General features: G+C 30.8%; 1 protein-coding gene across 1 annotated transcript in view; it reads right to left on the bottom strand.

Moving 5' to 3' along the window:
* Positions 1–11,460, bottom strand: part of LOC129958918 (tetratricopeptide repeat protein 39B-like) — a 39,806-nt gene extending 28,346 nt beyond the window's left edge. The window contains exon 1 of the mRNA XM_056071662.1: positions 11,369–11,460. Within this exon, the coding sequence (XP_055927637.1) occupies positions 11,369–11,424 (56 nt within the window). The 5' untranslated portion in view covers positions 11,425–11,460. The remainder of the gene's footprint in view (positions 1–11,368) is intronic.
* Positions 11,461–21,520: the final 10,060 nt, after the last annotated feature.

Consider the following 21,520-nt stretch of genomic DNA (forward strand, 5'->3'; position numbering starts at 1 on the left):
AACATATATATTTTGGAAAATATCTTCCCTTTGTCTATCTGTGACAAAGATAACTCTAAAACTCTTTGAACTAGACAGATGAAATTTGGTATACGGTTTTTACATCAAATTTGTAGCTTTCCCCCAAAGTTGGAGCAAACATTCAGAGAAAGTTTGTCTGGCTATTCAAATAAAAGTTAACACGATAACTATAAAGCAAAGAGAGCTGGATGGATGAAATTTGTCACAAAAATTTTATATCTATAGGGTAGACAGTTACAAAATTTTTAGCCAAATTGAGCAAAGGTTGATCTTTTATCGATATGTACTGTAATTCTCTTCAATTAATACTCATTTCTTTCTAGTGAACACCATTTTATTTTCGGACACATTTTTTGTGCCTCTTCAGGTAGACTGTTACAGATTAGGACACCACTCACAATTGGATGCCACGACTAGGTCACAGAATCTTTCTTACACACTCTACGTTCCGATACAAAAAAGAATTAACAAAAACTTTGTACTCGACAGATAAGCCATCTATCGGCGTGAAGCTGTAACATGTATTTTCAGAAAACTGTAAACGCTATAACTCAAAAACGAAAAAACTTAAATATATCAAATTTGGTATGTCATTTTGTGACTACATTTGTAGTTTTTTTGCCAAATTTTGGTTCAAAACGTGTCAAAGAAATAAATTCGATTTTCTTATGTTATTTACCGCATGTGAGGATTAAAAGCCCCCCCCCCAAAAAAAAAACCTTGCTACACACAAAAGAATCCCATGATAGATTCAGTAAATTTATGCTAAAGGTTATATATTTCGTAACTAATGTACACCAATGCCATACAAGCGTTCTCTGGTATATAACATTTTTATAAGATAGTATGCGAGAAAGTTTTGAAAATTCTCCAACTCTTTCTTTTTTATTTTAATAACGATTCAGCATAAAATTACTTTTGTTTTTTGCTTTCTGATATACGAGGCATAAAGGAAGTATTGTAATCGTAAAAAAATTCGTACCCGATATTTTGACAAACCTCCAAGTACTGGCCCTACCTGAGTTCGAAAAACACATTTTTGGAAAATGCTTGTCTGACTGTGATAACGATCATTCAAAAACGCATCTATAAAGCATTAACATCTATTATGCAGACACCCATTAAAGTTTAAACTAAATTTAACAAAGGGTTGACCATCTGTTGGTTTACACTTTCAGAAAAAAATATATAAAATTTAGTATGAGATTTTGTAATTACAAGAGTAATTCTACGTCAAATTTTTGTTTCAATCGGTTGTAACCAAAGCACTAAAACATAAACGATTTTCAAAAGTTGTTAACCACATGCTAGGGATTAATCGCAAAAAATACTCCCCAAAGATGACTCGATAGATTTCGTAAAAATACTAAAATCAAACCAGGGTTTAATATTTCTAACTATTCTACGCCAATACCATGAAAGGCATTCTCGGAGGTAACACCTTTATTAGAAAGTACGCGAGAAACTTTTGAGGAGACCACATCCACTGGTTTTGCATCCTATGCACTGAAATTAGTTCTCTAGAAAGTAATTTGTAAATAAAAACAATATGATACTTCACTTTGCCAAAATTTGCCATTTAAAACAGCTTGTTTCGAGATTAAAATACGAGTAAAATAAATAAAAAAAAATAAAGTAAGCAAATAATAATAAGGATAGGTATTATTTAAAATTATGCCTACAGAATAAAGAAAAAGCATTCTAATTTGGTCTCTGTGCTTAAAATGGAAATATTCTCAAGCTGATGAAGTCGGTCCAGCTGCTGAGATTGAAATCCCGCTCGAAATTCTATTTTGCTATATTTCACGAAAGGGAAAGGAAGTGGCTAAACGACCATTGATTACTTATCTAAGGATCATTGATTACTTATCTAAGGATCATTGATTACTTATCTAAGGATCATTGATTACATATCTAAGGATATCTTGAGGATAATGATTACTTATCTAAGGAAGCATTCACAAGAAACAAATTTTCGAAATCGAACATTGATTGGAACTAAGGAGCTCTGTAATGGATTTTCCTCATTAAGAACAGACCTGAGGTGGTTCCTCCCCCCCTGGGGGAAGGAATGAAGGGTAGAGGAGGATTGTCGATAGCATATCTAAAGGTCATGAGCTTTCATATAATACAAAATTTGCCGAAATTGGATCAGTAACTTTCTGCTTTGGTCCCATTTCTCTAATCGGGTTTGGGTGACTATTCTTTGATTTTCCTTATTACTAGTCGAATTTGGCGACCAAACTTTTCGTCCAAAGTATTAACTTGTCATTTGATGCATTATAAATTTATGAATTTAATTAAATCAATCCTATAAAAATAACTGAAGGTACAAACTAAAAAAATGTATATATTATGGAATAATAATGGTAGTAAAAATCCTATTTCTAAATTAATACTTATAGAAAACAGTTTTTTTAAACCTAATTTTAACATCAACACACACAATTGAATATTTTGAGGAATGAGTTTGAATTCAATAATAATATTTATACAAATTTTACAGACTTTGTATTAAATTAAATTTAAAGAATTGATTAAAAGTAAACAAAAAAGGGTTAAAAAGGACGTTAATAGCATTAAAAAGTAATTTTGTAAATTTTAAGGAAGTGCAAAATTTATTTTTTGAGATAATAAGTTTGGTTATTAATTTTCATAATTATGTCCTACAGATTACCCGTCTGGCAACGGTTAGACCATTTTCGCGCACGATTGAATTTAATGTTTGACGCCTATTTCTTGATTTCTTTTACATTTGAATTCGTTCGATTGAATGGGATTTCTGGCAATACACTTGGCCTCCTTCAGAGCATTTCTAATAATCTTTTGGAGCTCCATTAGTTAACGAAATCTTGAGTTTAGTGCAGTTATTAAAAAATTTCGACGAAGCCGTTTGAAAAATTTTCACAGAATTTGTTTACATTTAATTGTTGCCATTCGGCAGTAAATAATAAGAGTGGTTTCTGTGCCACATACGTTAGGTTTTTATAAGTATAGATTTTAAATACATAGTTTGGTCTTTAAAAAAAATATTTTTAAAGAAGTTTTAAGCAACGTTTCTATCCTTATAAAAAGGGAAATAAAAAAAAAAATAGGTTGAATCAGTGCTTTGGCTCTACAAAATTTCAAAGATATTACAAAAAACTGCACATCTTGAAAAGGAAAAGGAGGGGAGCTATATGTAAGCTATTAGCAAACCTAATAAATAATTAATCTGAGATTATTCTACTGCTTATTTTAAGGAAAGTTTAATTACCTGAAAATGAAAAAAAAATGAATGCGGAAGACTTAATATGTATTTCGCGGAAACATATTCAGTTCAACGTATTATTTAATCAACAGAGTGAAACGCATTAGCATATTGAAAAAAATTCGTCTAAAGTTATATTTAACGGGATTTCATCAAAAGTTTTTTCCCCCTTTTGATACACAGAGATATATTTTGCATAATGAATGCATTAATAAATTAAGAACAATTCGTTGAGCTTTTTAATATTTCAATTTTCCTGAAATTCTTCCTGTGTGTTCGAAGCTTTGTTTTTTTGTAAATATAAATTCATAAGTTGTTTTGTTTTTTTCTTTTAACACATCAATCATAAGAACTCAAACATTAAGTTTCTCATTTTTTTTTTTATTACTACTAGGAAATTGGGTTTTGTTTTGTTAGAATTATAGGATGGAAGGCTCAATCAGCTGTGTCAGTTCAATGTTTTAAAAAAAATGTGCAAATTAACTGAACTTAGAAATTGAACTGTTTAAATCAAAGCATTGCTTTACCATTAACACCTGTGATAGCATGAAATAAATTCCTTCTCTAGTCTTATAAAGGCTGGGGCTATGAATATAAAAGTGAAAGCAATATTGAAGGCTCTTCAACAAATAGTAGCAAGCTTAGGTTAAAAAGTAGTTAATTAAATTAACTACTTCTAGTAAAATTTAATAATGAAAAACTGTTCATGGAATAACTATTTAATTTTTATTTAAGAAAGTTAATTTTATAATTATTACATTTTTTAATTAAAATTATATTATTGATATTTATATAAATTTAATTCTCAGGTTCATATTCAAAGTTTCTTCAAAAATCTCTTATGACTTCGGATTAGCCCATAGTTTTCGCATTTGCGCCAGGCACTCCTGTATTTATTTTTTATTTTATTTCAGGCACATTATCTATTTCCTTCCAAATCCTTTCATCTAATGACGTTTCTATGACTCCAGAGCATTCATTAAAATCACTTTTAAGTCGTTAAATACGTTTTCGACTTCTTTGTAATATTTCACTATCATTAGATTCATTATCAGTATCAACAAAACTTATGTTTATTTCTTCCGAATCCCTTCACCCATCTTGTTCTTCATAGTCTGCAATACTCTTATCTTTATGGTGTTTATTTCAAAACATGTTTTAATTTAATAAGACCAATGTTCTCACTAAATAAGAATGAAATTCACTAGATAATAATAATTTGGACTTGTACCATGACAATCTAACAGTAAACAATGTGTGATAGTGATTTATGGTATCAACTTAAGTAATAAAAGTACTGTCGGATTCAGTACACTAGAAATTTTAAACCAAATTTATAATTATATTGAACAGTAACCTCAGTTGCATGAGGAGTGTAAAGATCGTCATTGTACTGTATGGCATGAAAAACCGATGACGAGCTATACTCGTCATTTTACCGGAAGGGGTTTGTGCTTAAAAATCACTATTCATTCCGAGTCGCAGTTATTGAATATTATTTTTCATTTCAAGCAATAAGTTGCTCATTTTTAGCTTGCCGACTTCAATAACCAGCCGATGCGACGGAAATATTGGTTGTGTATCATTACAAAGAAATCCTTTATGCAAAACTTGACGTTCACGATTCTTCCAACAAAGTATTTTTGCAATCTCATTGTAACAAACATTAAATCCAAGTTATTTTAATAACCTTGACCTATTTTGTTTATTATATATATGAACCTTTCTAATGAAGTCGAGTCTCATGGCACCGTAAAGCCATTAAAATCTTGAGTATCTGGGCAACAATTTTAAATTGCATGTTGTCTATTGCAATAATGTAATTCCATTTATGATTCTACAAGCAAACTTTGTAGATTTTTCTTTCTTAGTTGGCAATATACCAAAAAAAATCACACAATCAAATATTTGATGGAAAAGGTTTGAATTCGATTGCAACAATTAAACCTATTGTTAAAAACTGTATAAAAAATATCGTTTTCCAAAAAAGTGCAAAAATTCAAACAAAAAAAAATTGCCCAAAATCATTATTGTTAAGAGCATAATTTTTTTGAATTTCAAAATTACGTAAAAATTAATTTTGTACACTATTATTGTTGGGATTTATCACGAGTAAAAAAAAAAATCTTATTTAATTTCTAACCAATTAAAAATTTTAAAAAATTACAGAGATGTACATTTTTATTCTCCAAAATATATATGAGTCAAGTTTGATTTCTCTAGATCTAACGTCAACATACAGACGCAGAAATACACTTGTTAATCTTTATTATTAATAGAGATAATCTTTCTATTTTTAAACTGAAAAGGAAGTATGGAGAAATTAAGATTTAAGAAACTTCCTCGAAATTGAATCATAAGGACCATTATAATGGATAATATTTAGGCAAGGAATTTTAGAAAATGGAGGGAAATTGGAGAGAGAGAAGAATTAAGTTTTTTGAAAAAAAAATATATTGGTTGTTTTAAAGTGATGGGATGAAAAAAGAAATCTTATTAGTTTTATTAATAATGAATTTAAATGTCAATACAAAATTCAACAACTTGATTAATATTTTTCAAATTTAACACCGAAAAAGTGCTGGTGGTACCGTTTTTCACAGTGCTTGAGCTTGAATCATCCCAGAGTTTGAAGAATGGAAAGTTGTCAAAGCAAACTTGAAAGAATCCGATTACATTTTCAAAAAAAAAAAAAAAAAAAAATTAAAAAGACTTTTAATCGAAATTTGATTCTTTAATAGTAAATAACGTTCTAGTATTGTGTTGGAATGAAGATCATTATGATTCGTGCAGAGGAAGCAAGAGGAGCCATGTTTTCGGGAACATTTCTTTAATGCTCACATTTCACACAAAACAAACACAAACACGAAGACAAGACAAGACACGCGCACCTTATCTCTTACAGCATATTATCTCATTATAATAACAATCACAATGCACTATGGGATTCGTTCCTAATCAAGTATCGCCATCTATTATCCAAAAGAGAAGATAGAGTAATGCTACTGCTACAGTATTTTAATTGTGTGTATATATTTCGGCGTAATGCACATGATAATTGTAATTTTATTAAACCATGAAAAGTAGTTTTCTATACATTCGAAACTTTTTCCGAAATGCGGATATAAATTACCATTTATCAAGCAAAAAATAAAAACGTTTTCGTCTACATTAAATAACTAGATGCCTAACAATATTTAACTATCAAAATTTATTTAAAAGGGCGATTAAAATATAAAATTTTTCAAACTCACTTATTAAGCGAAGAAAAGCACATCTTAAAATTTCCTCTGACAATAAAAATTACTCCAATTTAGAAATGTAGTTTACTATTGCTTTTTTAACCCTAGAAATACATTACTTTTTTTTAAGAAAAAAAATACTTGAATTTTGAACAACTGCATAAATTTAGGAAAATTATTTTTTTTTAAAAAATTTAGTTTATATCTTCTGGTGAAATTTTAACAAATAATTAAAATGTGCTAGTTGGGTGCATTATGAAGTAAACAATATCCCAGTGACACAAATCACATTATAACAATTCTGCAATAAAAATAAAAGTCCCTTTTTACCAATATATATATTTTTTTACAATGGAAATAAAATATTTTGATAGTATTTTTTATGGTAGAATTATTCATACAACAGCCATCGGGGCATTTTTCTAAATTTCCAGTTTAAAACTGATTCTAGTTCCGCCTTAGCCCTATATCGGTGCTTTTTGAAAATATTTATTAAAAAGCATTTAAAAAAGGATTTCAATACATCCATTGTTGCCCTTTTAAACAGTCATTTGAAGCTCATAAATGGGAAAAAATATGTGTACCCAAATGGCTTCACGATGCATTGTAGGGTTAATGCATTATTAAATTTCTTCATACTCTTTTACAAAAGAAGGGAAATGGTCTCTCTGAAACGTTCTGACATATTTTCTTATATTTCCTTCCTCAAACCACGCAGTGTAAAACTGCGAACGGCATGAGTACTGAGATTTTTATTTTTGGAGTCCTACATGGGAGTGCATAATTGCATACTTCACACATATAAGAAAACCGGTACTTATCAGTTATTAACCGCATGACATTTGATAAATAATGTCTAGTCCAAACAACCTATTAGAATTCGATTTTTGGAATTTTTTTGTCGGTTAATTACTGGAATGCGATTAATATATGGGTACCAGAAAAACAGATATGTTTTTTTTCTGGCATGAAGCCAAAATTTGATACAGAATTACAATTATAGTCAGAACATCATGTACCAACTTTCACTACTTTATTTAAGTCTTTGCATTTTTGAATTATTGGCTCTACGAGTATGCAATAGTACAAACCGGTAAAGGTCAAGACCTCGACGAATTCGGTTTCATATTTAATACAAATCTACGATTTAGATGTTAAATTTATGTGTCAATTTTTATCTACATCGTCCATAATGTTTTGTAATTATCGTGTTAACTGTATTCGGGTAGTTGGACAGACGAACTTCCTGTGAGATGATTTCGTTCAAAATTTAACAGAAACCTACAGATTTGATGTTAAAATCGTATGTCTAATCTTTTAGATATAGCCCAAATTTTTTTTTTCATTTATCGTGTTTACAGATAGACACAGAGAGTGATTAACAGACATAATTCCAAAAATGTGTTTTTCAGACTGAGGAGATCTGAAGTGTGAAGCATCGTCAAAGTTTTGAGTTCAAATTTTTTAGCGATTACATAAATTTCTCTTCATTTAAGTAGAAGTAAATATACGCAATTGTACAAACTGTAGCAATAAAAATACTGTGTAAAATTCGCAGCTGCCGTTATTGAATAAAATTCATGTATATAAAGTGCCGGCTATGAAATATAAGTTGCCACGGTGATAAACAAGTACCTCATTTACAAATGACAGTTTTCTCTTTAAATTATAACAAGAAAGAAATAGTGAGGGAAGTTTCAAATTTAGTTTACATGCTTACTAATTGTCTTATGTAACTTTCTCTAGATTCACAGGTGTTCACCATCTCATAATTAGTTTCATTACCATGAAAAACATTCTCTAAATGTACTACAATGGTTGCGGGCCGCGGTAGCCTGGTGTTAAGATCTCAGCTTCAGAGCTGAAGGGTTTTCAGGTTCGAGACGCGATAGCCGCGGTCCAACGGCCGGTTGATCTTCACAGATGTGGTCATAAAACTGTCACCCTTCCTTCGTGGTGCCACCCCCGCCTGTGGCAGCGGACCCACGACAAGAGAAATCTTCAGACGGCACGCGTTCCCCTTTCGACCGCTCAAAACCTTCAGTTTCTTTGACTCTCTTCCCCCCCATAGCCCAAACAAATTTTCCGGTTCTTTGATGTTTATCCATCTACCGACATTTTGCGGGAAGCTACAGGCGTACCACGGGCGACGGGGGAGTGTGGTCCCCCAGTGGGTTGGATGTCAGATTTATGACCAAATCCGTGAGGTGGCAGGTCATTGGACCGCCGCTTAAGAACCGTCGTGTTGAAGATCTGGTGCGAGTTAAATCCGTCAGGACCAAACGACCTCCCGCTGGCGTGGAGGCCTGTAGAGGGGGTGCCAGCTCAGGTGTCGTCCTCGTCATCTGACAGGGGTTCAGAAGTACGAGATCTTTCTCTAAACAGCCTTAGTTTAGTAGGATGTTATAGAACTAAACTAAACTTAACTAATCCATGGCCCAAGAAGGCACAATACCTTCAATATGGTGGTGTATGTATGCAAAGATGCATCCCAATGAAATGGAGGCTAATGAAGTAATTTCCGAAAATTTAACTAGTCACATGTAAAATATGCATGCAACTGTCAAGCGCTCATAAGTAGCTCTGAATATGCTTCACAATGTCTGGCACGAAATGGATGCTCGCCTTGACCAGGAGAAGTCACGAGACAATTATTACAAACACAGAAAAAGTTTGATCAGTTTTTACTTTCTGTTTATACGAAAGGAAAGTACTGTATTCGTTTAAAACTAAGAACGCGAAGTTTTGACGAGTTTACTCGTTTCAGATCTGCATGAGTTCGAAAAATACATTTTTTTTTTAATTGTATCTCTGTTTGTGAACACTCTAACTTAAAAATATTGTGAGTTAGATTGATGAAATTTGGTGTGTGATCTAAGCACCATATTTGTAGTTTTTAATCAAATTTTTAACTAAATCTATTACAGGAAGTTTGACCGCCTGATTGCCCAAATACAATTGAAGATGATAACTACACAACTTAAAGAGCTAGATAAATAAAATTTGGTATACAGATAGAACATCTAAAATTCAAATTCATGCCAAATTTTTAATGAAAACAAGGAGGTGGTATGTCAATTTATACTTTCACTTGCATATAAACACTATTAAAAAAATACGTTTTGTCTTAACATATTTCATATATGTCAAAGTAAAAATTCTTAAAATACACATTTTCAGAAGTTAAAGCAAAATTGTAATGAGGAAACAAAGCTAAGAGTAAATAAGAGATATTTTTGCATATTACTTTTTACGGCAATCTCTATGTGATTACTCTTATAAAATGCATAAAAGAATTTTTCCTCCTTTACTTTCAACAATAGAAGGAAATTCCGCATTTAAATTTTTGATAAAACAATGAAAGTTATGTGAATTTCATTGTAATTAGTTGAAATTTAATCCCGAATATTATTGAAAAATGTGTTTTCAAAAAATTGCTCATGTCAGCTAAATCTGCATTATTTAAAAAAAAAAAACGATTTTTAAATTCTAAAATGATGCAGAAATCAGTTTTGTGCAATATTTTCAGAAGTTATCGCGGAAAAATAGCAACATCTAACTTAATTTTTTAATTAATTGAAATTCTAAGGAAAAAAATCTCCTAAATGCACATCCCAACCCTCCAAAAAATTTTCCTACTCATCCCTTTCTCAATATCTGCAGGTCAAACGATTTATTTTGTGGAGTGGCACGCACTCACACATCCTTTTTAATTATTGGTATAGAAGAAGAGGATTATTGCTGTATTTATCACTTTTATAAAAACTCCTTTGATCTTCTCAAATACTTAAACAATATTTAATATACTTAAACTTATATACAGACTTCTTTTAGGTTTTGTTTGTAAGAGTCTGCATACCTTAAAAGTCACAAGGGATATAGTAAATGTTTCAAGAACAAGGAAAGTCCACACAAGGCAGTTATCTCCTCCCAGCCGAATTCCACTTGTTGCGACTCAAGGTAATGTATTTAGTGTTCTGAAGGCGATGGTGGTTTGGTGGTAAGGTGTCAGCTTCGGAACCGGAGGGTTTAAAGTTCGAGACCCGATTCCACCGAAGAGCCGTTGTGTAAGCGGGTCTAGTGCACGCTAAATTCGTCAGGGTTAAACATCCTTCCACTGGTGTGATGGGAGTGGCAGCTCAGGTGTCGTCCTCGCCATTTGACCTCGGTTCAAAATGACGAGGTCCGTCCCAAAACATCCCTATTGCTGCTTTAAAAGCGGGACGTTAATATAACTAAACTAAACTAAGTGTTCCGAAACGTAAGGAAAAGAACTGAATGCAGTCAACCTTTCAGCCGACTGGGTTTAAGTTTTAATACAGATCTGCAGTGTGGTCATAAAAAAGGCATATTAATGCTTATCTGTTGTATGCCATAAAGTTATTGTACTATCGTGATCACATTCGTATATATAAATAGACAGACAGATAATTATCAAACCGAAGAATTTGGTTCAAAATCTAAAATAATCTACATTTCTGATCATAAATCTATAAACCAAATTTCATCTTTCTCGGTCTTAGCATGCTTGAATTATCGGGCTGTCATGCCAAGGACAGACGGAGAGACTTCCTTTCTGAGAATTACGTCCAGAATTCGATAAACCTTCAAATATATGGCTACATCCAAATTCCATCTATCTAGCTCAAAACATTTTTGAATTATTGTGAGCATAGGTAGATAGACAAGTGGATAAAAAGACATAATGGCATAATTTTGCACTCGGGAAGATCTAGAGCGTATTAGCTGTGTATTTATATGAGAAGACGTCGGAAAAGAAAAATATACTGTTAAGATATCATGCCTTTAAACTATATAATACCCAACTAAATCATTTCATAACAAATTTACTTACTTCTTTTTCAGCTTTTGAAATCTTGTAGGTTTTGCATCTTTCACTTCAACCGACATCTTGAAGAGCTGGGCACAACGAAATTAAGTAATCAAAAAGTTAATTAATTTAAGAAAAAAATTGGTAATTTTTTTTTCTTTCTTTTTTCAAACAGTCATTTTATCCACAGAAACTCGATAAACGATCCGTCTCCGTGAAGAACACTTCACTTTGTCTTCTGAAGCGGGAAAAATGTTCGAAAAGTGCAGTGAACGGAACACAGGGACATGCGCAGTGGGCCTGTTAACTGGGGCATAAACTTAAAAACTGAAGAAATAAAAAAATAATTTGTACCGTTTGACAGAATTTAAGAAATAAAAAAGAAAACAAAAACATTTCGAAAAAAGTTAATGAAAAAGAAAAGCATTTTAATTCGTTCAACTAGGCAATGTTGTTATCGATAATTCTTATGCAGAACATTCGAATGACAGACTGTTTATCAGAATAATTTATGATAATTTTATTCACGCGATAGGAGTCTTAAATTACTTTCTTTTTTCTTTTTCTGTTTATGCTAAAACAATTTTTCCACGTCTGTATTTTTTTTTTTTTCTTTTCTTACTGAATTTCTAAAAAAAAAAAACTTTTTAACTGGCACACTAACCTCGACCAGTGGAATGAATGAATATTCTCGAATGATTAGTCGGAAATTTACTACAAAGAATCTATTTCAAAGTTCCTATAAAATAAAAATGTTATAATGAAAAAAAAAATAATATACATGGAAATCAATCTGTAATTTGATATAATTTCAATGTTTCAATTATGGAAATTTAATTTCTTAATAGCCGGCTTTGGCGACCAGTTGGTTCTTTGGGAATGTTGTTTAATTTTAGTTTAATCTTTTACGTAAAACTAGATGTTCATGATTTTCTAAACAAAAGGGGAATTTCCTTAATGAATCGAGTTCCTTTTCATGAGTCCCATGAATTGAAGCATTCTGTTATGAACTAAAGAATTGGTACGATATATTTAAACTTGAACTCCCTGTCAAAAAATGTTTACTCTGCTCTTTTTTGCGAAACTGATTAATGCACAGTAAAATTATAAATCCCTATCACTGTAGAAATATATTTTTTATAAGTGTACAAAATATTTCATCCTGCATTTAGATTTACTCAAACTCAGATGTGTGTGTTTTTTAAATACCAATACTTGATTTTCAATATATATCTGAATTCACTATTCAAATAACTCAGATACATATAACATTGTGCAATATTGCGTAAGCAATTGAGGTTTTATAAAAAGAAAATTGAATATTTGAATTTCTGATGTTAAATGAGATTTCCCATTCTTCAATATTTTTCTAAATATAAGTAATTTTCTTATTATTCATTAAAATACTCATTAAACAAGATGAAATTTATGAATTTTTAGAAATATGAAAGTATTTTTTTTTATACTTCTAATTTTCAAATTTACAAGTTAAAAATTTTTGGATAGAAGTTCATAAAAATTTTGATGTCAGTCGAAGTAGTAAGAACTAAAACATCACTATTTCATATTTTATCTATAATTGCATTAACTTAACACTTTCATTACAAATTTTTAAAAAATCTTTTGTTCTTCATTTTCTGTATAAATGAAGAAAATAGATCTGAATAAGACAAATTCATTTGAATTTTTTTTCCGTCAAATGATTTTTAAGCTAGAGGATGGGACATGTGAGTCAAATAACCCTCAACAAACTACTTTTGCTAATAGCTGTTTAAATTGATTTTGAAAAGTTAGTGAGATGTATGGATATCATTATTAGTTAAGGTGCCGGCGTCCTGGCCTAGGGGTAGCGCGTCTTCCCCTTGGTTTGGGCGTCCCGGGTTTGGGCGTCCCGGGCATGGTTGTTCTTCCGTTGTTCTATCTGTGAGATGTGTGAAAGTGCCCTCATGTAAAAAGGGGTTGCGCAAGCGAATGAGTGATGCGTGAGTAGCAAAGTCGTACTCTTGGCCCTAGTTGGCGCTACTATAAAAACAAGAGACGCTCCCCCTTCGGCTTAAAATTGCTGTCCTCGTAATAGCGGGCTTGTCCGTGGCAAGTGCCATACGAAAAAACAACAACAATAGATATTTGGAATTAGTTTTAACTTCCATTTGGATATCAACAATGAGCAGCATCATTTATAAACGCAATATTACGCCGTAGGCCTTCGGCACGGCCTTGGCGAAGCTCCACAAGTACTCAGATTACAGAATCCCTCATTTTTGTGCTATTATAGTGAGAAAAACCGAATACGTTTTTTGCCCAAGTTGGATTGATTTTTCTCTTGGGTAGAAATTGGTTTCATCTAAATACTGACACAGAACTAGAATTCCATTCATAAGATTACAATCGATCGATAAAAAAAGACATTCAAACTGTATCCTCGCTATATCATGAAGTAGTACAAGGCTCTCGTATTCAGAATCCAAAAAGTAAAAAATCTGAGCATTCGTTTAGACCAAAGGCTTGTCCAACGTGCACAATTTTTATACATGATAGGTGGATGATAATACTTTTATTAGGGAGTATGCAATGAAATCTCAGGAACACAACTACCTGAGATGGAAACTACTGTAGCCGCACAACAGTTGTAAGAAGATTGAAGGTATCACGTCCGGGTCACCAATGTAGCCGAATTGGTATGCGAGAGAATTGGGATAAGCGAGGATAGAACCTGGGACCTTGTAGTTCGCAGTCCAGTAACATGACCACAATACAAAAGCAATTGCTCGTGCAGCATAGTTCTTAACTGGCTTATAAACTATTCACTACCCTACATTCGATTGCTTTTCTGTCTAAGGACATGATAACTCAAAGTATCAACACGATACAAACTTGTAAAATTCATTATGTGGTCTTTCTCCAAACTGCAATTTTTCCATCTAATTTTTTTTTAAAAAAATTAGACATAATGATTTATTAAAAGATTTTTAGATTTGTATAGAATATTTGTCTCAATACGTAGAAGAACTCTCTGTATATGTACTAATATGGATGTATTTAGTATGTGTGACTATGTAGTTCATCTTATGTCAACTTGTTTGACTGCAACGTTTTATAACGATTCTGTAATAATCCCTTACTATTAGTTCACACTATCCCTATATATATATATTTATTTATATATCTTGTTCAAATTTTCAATCGTTAATAAAATAGTTTTTATTTATCCGCTCAAGTTCAAATACATTTTTTTAAACTTGTAGTGGATGACACTTGATGTTAATACAGTTTTTTTCCAAATATTAATTAATTAATTACATTTGTCCAATAATTTCTATTTGATCATCAAATCCGTCGCCATGTCGCAAAATGGTCGCCAAGCTCTGAGATTACTGACGAAACACCCGATCATAAATAATATAAGATGTATATAAATAATATTAGAAAATAAGTAGGAATTGACTTAAAAATTTATATATATATATATATATATATATATATATATATATATATATATATATATATATATATATATATATATATATATATATATATATATATATATATATATATATATATATATATATATATATATATATATATATATATATATATATATTACTTGTTTGTACGTATGCTTTATCAATAATTTATTATTAATTAATCAATTAAATATTCAAACTACTTCAGTTTTTGATGATAAAACTTTAGTCCGTTGGCAACTTTCCTGTAAACACGTTGAAATTACTTTTTATCATTGTTTTCAGAGCTCGTTTTTATCCATTTTGATTTGGTTTATTCGTGTTAAATATTCTAGGTCACGTATACTGAAACAAACAACAATGAACCGATTTTCCAAACAATTTAATGGAAAAATTCTCAAATGAATTCGTCTAATTTGCGTCTTTCGTATAAATTGCAAGCAGCTCTAAAACACAAAGTATTGTAACTTTAACGAATTTCCCACTCATTATTAAATTCAACATATCATCTCACTCGTTTCCTAACAGTCTACAAGTAAAAGCAAACAACTGTGTTCCATTTTATTTATTGATGCAGTGTTTTCTTGTCGGTCGAAATTTTCCCATTCCCTCGCAATATTTCTCCTACCTGTTATCAGTCACACTCGATCGATTTCGAACCAACAGTCTTTCTCGAAGTAATTGCATCGTAACGGTCCCAAAAACATTTAAAATTTTTAACTTCCTCATTTTTCGCCTCCGGTAACATGACTCATTTTGTCATTCGAACTTATAGGTCACCAGGGCTGTCTTGTCGAAACTGTTCATGCGTTGGAAACAGGCGATTCATTCGCCACTTCACCTTTAAAACAATCATATATAGCACCTTTTCTCAATACGTTTGCTAAATAAAAGCTGACTAGAATTATAGATAAAAAGCACCCAATAATATTGGTAATATTTCAGAACGTTAGAAATATAAATGAAACAAAATAAGTGAATAAATAAAACAAATGATTGGTAAAATTTGACCTTTTTTATATTTTTGAAATTTTATTTATCTTATGCTTCCGTGCCTTCTCTCGCCTCTATCTGTTCTATATGCATAAAAGAAAAGCGAAAAAGGATGCCCTCAGTTTTAATTAATAATACCTAATTAATTACTACTATAAAGCTTTCGGATAAACGATATTTTTTGTCTCACGAATTAGTACAAATATAGGATGTATTAGTACAGCGGGGGTACTAAGGGGTCTTTACCTTAGTACTAAGGGGTCTTTACCTTTCAGAAGCTACTGCACCCCCTTTCCGTGGTAACGTGGATACGACATCATCATTGAAGATCTAACGTTAGCGAAAATACTGGACGTATCCCGGACTTAATCACATCTACCTCGATGGGCACAATATTTTCAGCACTGTTAAAAGGAGTTTCGTAGACCAGCTAAAGACTTTTTGCTGTACTAAGAATAATAAACAAGTTTTCTTCTCTTGTGTTTTGTGTCATTACTACCATGCCAAGAAAGCGTTTCTGATCATACATTGCTATGTGATTTCTCATATTCTAGGTGTACTCTATCTCTCTTGAAAGCTTGCAACCGCTGTATTGATACACCCTGTATGTAAAGGTAATTTAGAGTTCCCATAATAGAATATGCAACATATTGTAGTGAATAGCTTATAAGCCAGTTAACAGCTACACTACACGAGCAATTGCTTTTGTATCGTGGTCACGTTACTGGGCTGCGAACCACAAGATCCCAAGTTCTATTCTCACTCAATTCAATCCGTCACAATATAATAGAGTTCTGTTAATGAAGAAATATCCTTGTGGGTTGTTTTTTACCCAAAATTTTTATATTGTAATTTATAAATAGTGTAGATTGTTTAAATTTTGTTAGATTAAAATTCTGTTTTGAAATTATACCAGAGTTGTTTTTAGGAAGAGAAGAATGATAATTTTGATTTGAGGTTAGATTGATTGATTGATTGGATTTTAATGGCTCAAAATTGAGGTTAGAAGACATTGGACGAGACGAGATCTTTCTCCAAATTTCCAAAATCCAATGGAAACCATCGTGTTTAAATGGGAGTGAACTTTTAATGGTTTGTTATGCCGAAGTTATCCGATAATGTTTTATTAATTCACGTAATCGTTGTCGACTATAAATACAAGTAACATATATGACACCTTTATGCGTGGTTATGCGGCAAAGTAGAAGGAAAAACCTTCTTAATTCTTATTTCTTAATCTCTATCTCTGCAACAAATGAATTATCAAATTTCGAAGCGCAAGCCAATTTCATAACAATGTCAACTTTCAAGGATCATATGCATCAAAGATGTGAACGAAAATTCTAACGGAAATTTGTCTATCTCTTGTGAAGTCTCATTTTAAAGATTTTTAATGTTATTTGTGGCAAACATTCATAAAAAAAAAAAAAAAAAAAAAGAAGATTCTAGGAAAAAAAACTCGAAAATTAGGAACTTAGTTTCGAAGTATTCAAAATATTTTTTGATATTAATATATTTAGGGAAGAAAAGAACACTTGTTTTGATAAATTAACATTTGTTCATGAAAGTGATGTAAACATTATTATATTTTACAAAGAACTGAATCCCTTCATATTGCTTGCAAAAGGCGATAGAGAAAAATTTAGTAATCTAATTGAAATAATTGTGTATTTCAGAAGTGCTATCATCAGCATATCCTATTGTTGAGATAATTTAGAAATTTTTTTGACTCTCCCCATTACAAACTGAACAGCAGAAAGACCATTTTCTGTTTTGAAAAGAATAAAAAATTATAAATGAAGCCCAATATATGAAGAACAAGTAAATAGAATTAACATATTTATCATAATTAAAGAATATTCTGGAGAAAAATCCAGAAAAAATTTATTTAAGTTGATAATTTTATTTATAATTAGTTTTATTATCATCAATTTTAAAAACACTTGTAACTCGTGGTTATTTTCGAAGTGTTGTATATTCATTTTGTATAATTTTAAACATTATTATTTTGCATTACTTTTAGCACAGTATTTCAAGAATTCAAAAGAAATTGCGTTGATTTTAACCAATAAATTATTTTAATTTCTCTAAGTATATATGAGTATCATGTTATTTATTAATTGGCAGAACTGATGATATCATTTATATATCAGAACTCAATTTCATTTGCCTTGTTCTTTTCAATTATTCTTTGACACATTTTAAAAGGCAATATTCTTAGTTTCTGAAAATGAATTAATTTATGATTATTATTTGAATAAAGTAATTTAAGGTTTCTTTTTAGGGATTGGAGTGGAGGCTCATATTCTGAGCAAATTTCAGAATAATCTGAATTCTTTTCAATCTTTCGTTTATTTTTAAATACTTTATAGATTGCCTATTCTAAATACATTTCGTGTCTTTAATTAAAAAAAAAACGGAAAAAGCAAGCTTTTTATAATTAATTGTGATTTTTAATGAACAATAAAAAAAAGGAAGTACATCAAATACACTACTAAGATTATTTAAATCTTGCTATTTTTATATTTATCATTCTTATTTATCGCATCACAGTATTTAAAATGTAACTAATTATCGTTTTACTTTTTTAAAAATTCGCTGGATTTTATATTTATTTATTCGATAATTATAATTAAAGTAATTTTACTAGGAAAAGACCTTTCTATTATACAATGAATGGTAAGTTATTTCGGTAATATTTAAAATAAATATCGATACAAGAAAATTACAGATATAAGCTTCATAAATTTCTCGATTGGTTTCAACAAAGGTTAATTTAACTAATCAAGTGATAATGGTAATAAAATCACGGATCAGTTATAAAAAATTATTTATTAATAAAAACAATTACTATGAATTTAAATATGAAGAAATAATTTAAATCATTATATCTGAGAAGTCGAAACTTGCAAATTCATATGTGTATTTCTTTCATTGGGCCACAAATTTGCTTAATCTATCCCTGTCTGTTAGGAGATTTATGTACACAAGGAATGGAATAGGAGCAAGACTATTAAAATAATACTACTTTAATATAATTAAAATTATTTTGTCAGAGAAATAATGAACATCAAGTCACGCATAAGCAATTTAATCGAAAAAAAAACATAATCAAATCAATGTTCCGTCTTAGAGGCGCTATTTCACTTTCTAGCATGCGGTTGCCTTGGAAACCGGCGCATGAGCAATTTTTCTAGAATTTTTATACGTTTTTTTTTTTTTTTTTATTTATTTATAGCTATTCAGATTTGCAATGTCTAATTAGAGATGTAACGGTGAATATCTTTGTGTCTGTGTAGGTTTTCGTGTTCGTCAATAAATACTATTCTGTGTTTAGTGATATATTTGATTCTTGAGAGTTAGAAAATAGGTTTTAGATCATAGATCATTAAAACCACTGCACCACGTAATAGAATTAGAATGGCGCGACTGACTGCATTGAGAATTATTTGTTAAAAGCTCTAGCGCCATAGACATCAACAATCAATATCCTCTTTAAACCAAATGGTCGCCAAATGTGGCTAGTTTCCAATAAAATGGCGAAGAGGACACTTTGTACGAAACATATTTTAGTACTGCCCTTCCCTTTCAATAGCAAATAAAATTATTTTATTTTATTTCGCCGATTACAAAACATTTTTGATACTTTGCATTTACTGAGGAGAAAAAAACGTAAAAAGCGGAAATAGCAGCTGCTCACTGAACTGGAAATCAGAACAAGAGGTTTCGTGCGGACTTGTTAGTCAAGGCCGAGCCCTGCTTGCCTTTTACTTCTGCACGTTTGGAAGAGAAATTATGAGTGTGGGCTAATTCTACTTTAATACTGTTGCAAATTGATAATAAGGGGCACTTGGTTCAAACCTTTCAATTATTTTTTTCTACCTGAAACTTTGTATCAGAAAGTATTTAGGTAGATAGTGTGGGCTTCTCATGTTTTTGTTTCCGCAATTGTTGCTATTTGAAGTTAATCGGATTACACGAATTAGATAAAAAAAAAAATGGTTCAGCGCGCTCAGGAAAAACAGATAACTGAAATCATATCTGCAGCTGAATGTCATAAAAGTTTTGCGCAAGTGCCATTTCTTCATCAAATCGGATTTATTTAATGTTTCAGAACCGTTTTTTGTTTCAGAACCAAATTATTGACATTCCTAAATGCGTGAGGATTAAAAATGTTCTCACCACATCTATGATTATCTGTGTAATTTATTTTATATTTCCAAACTAGTCGCATTTCCTCATTACTGAATCGGCTCTTTATGCAATAAAATTAAATATATAATGTAATAATAAATAAAACCCTTTATATATAAAATATTCCGAAATCATTTATGTCGCCATGTAACGTATTATATAGAACTTATTTTAAATTTGTGCATAAACGTTTGGGATCGCTCCTTCCTGAATGTGTTAGTTTTATTGTAAAACTTTTGGAATTTCAAAATATTATTAGATTGTAAAATTATAATTCAATTTTGCAAATTTTTAAACACGTGCTCCTCTTAACGAGTAAACATATGGTTGCTGAATTTTGACTGATTTTAATTGTTTGACTCTTTTTATTATTGTCTCATGTTCAATTATACTAATGCAGTTTGACTTCAATCAAAATATCTGATTAAATAATAAGTCTTGATGTTTATTTTATCAACATTTATGAATAACATCGAAAGGTGAATGAGATGAATTTAGACAATTTTCGGCTTTAAATACTAAACATTGTAAGACCCTCCCCTCTTCACTACATAAATTGTTTAATTTAATTTCACGTTCCAACGTATTCTCAACTTCATCTGCATTTTAAAGATTCAAATTAGTAATTAAGAAAATTCGGAAGTTTTTATTTAATTATTAGAACTTATTACGTCGACGTTTGTGCACCGTGTTAATTAAGCAGACGATTTGTTTTTAAATGCTGTTATACTGAGTGAATGCAAGAACATGAACAAATATACTTGATAGTGTTAATATTATGCTAATATTATTTAATTTATAGAATTAGTTTTTTTACAAAGTTATTCATTTGATGAATAGAATCTTTTTAATTCCCATCGTCCAATTCAACAGCCCTAAGTAGTTGCTTTATCTGTCTGAAATCCCTTTCTGTAAAAGTGTTGATTTCACTTATTTCTCTTTATTATACAGCGTTTTCGATTTCGTATTTTTCCAGTGATGGTGGCGTAGCGCGTGGGTAAATGATGCTGAGAGTTTTAATTTTATTCATCTCTCCCCATTTGAATTAATGGATTGTTTAGTGTTAATAGTTTTTTTTTTAAGTTTTTTTTCTCCTTCTTAATTTTCATTTCATTGTTCACAGCCGTACTCACACACAACATTATTTACCTGTAACACTTGAGAATTAGACACAGATGTGGCGCCCTCTGTATGCTTCAATATTATTTCCACTGAGCATGCGCCAACATGGATCAACAAATGTCAACTTTGCCTTGAGCATGGTGTTAATAATAATAATACTAAATGCACGTGGAGACCAGTTGGTTTACTGAAATTAATGATCACAAATAATTTCAATTAGATATTTTATGTACATTAAACTTAATGGCTTCCTCAACAAAGTATTTTCAAATTTTAAAAGATATGGAAATAGTTTTATTTATGAAGTCTTTTACCGCTCTATTCCCTGAGCTGATCTAGTATTATCTTAAATTTTCTGTCATCGCACATAAATCTGAACTATTTTTTGTTGCACAAAAACTTT

The sequence above is a fragment of the Argiope bruennichi genome, chromosome 2 (genome assembly GCF_947563725.1).
Source record: "Argiope bruennichi chromosome 2, qqArgBrue1.1, whole genome shotgun sequence".
Lineage (NCBI taxonomy): Eukaryota > Metazoa > Arthropoda > Arachnida > Araneae > Araneidae > Argiope > Argiope bruennichi.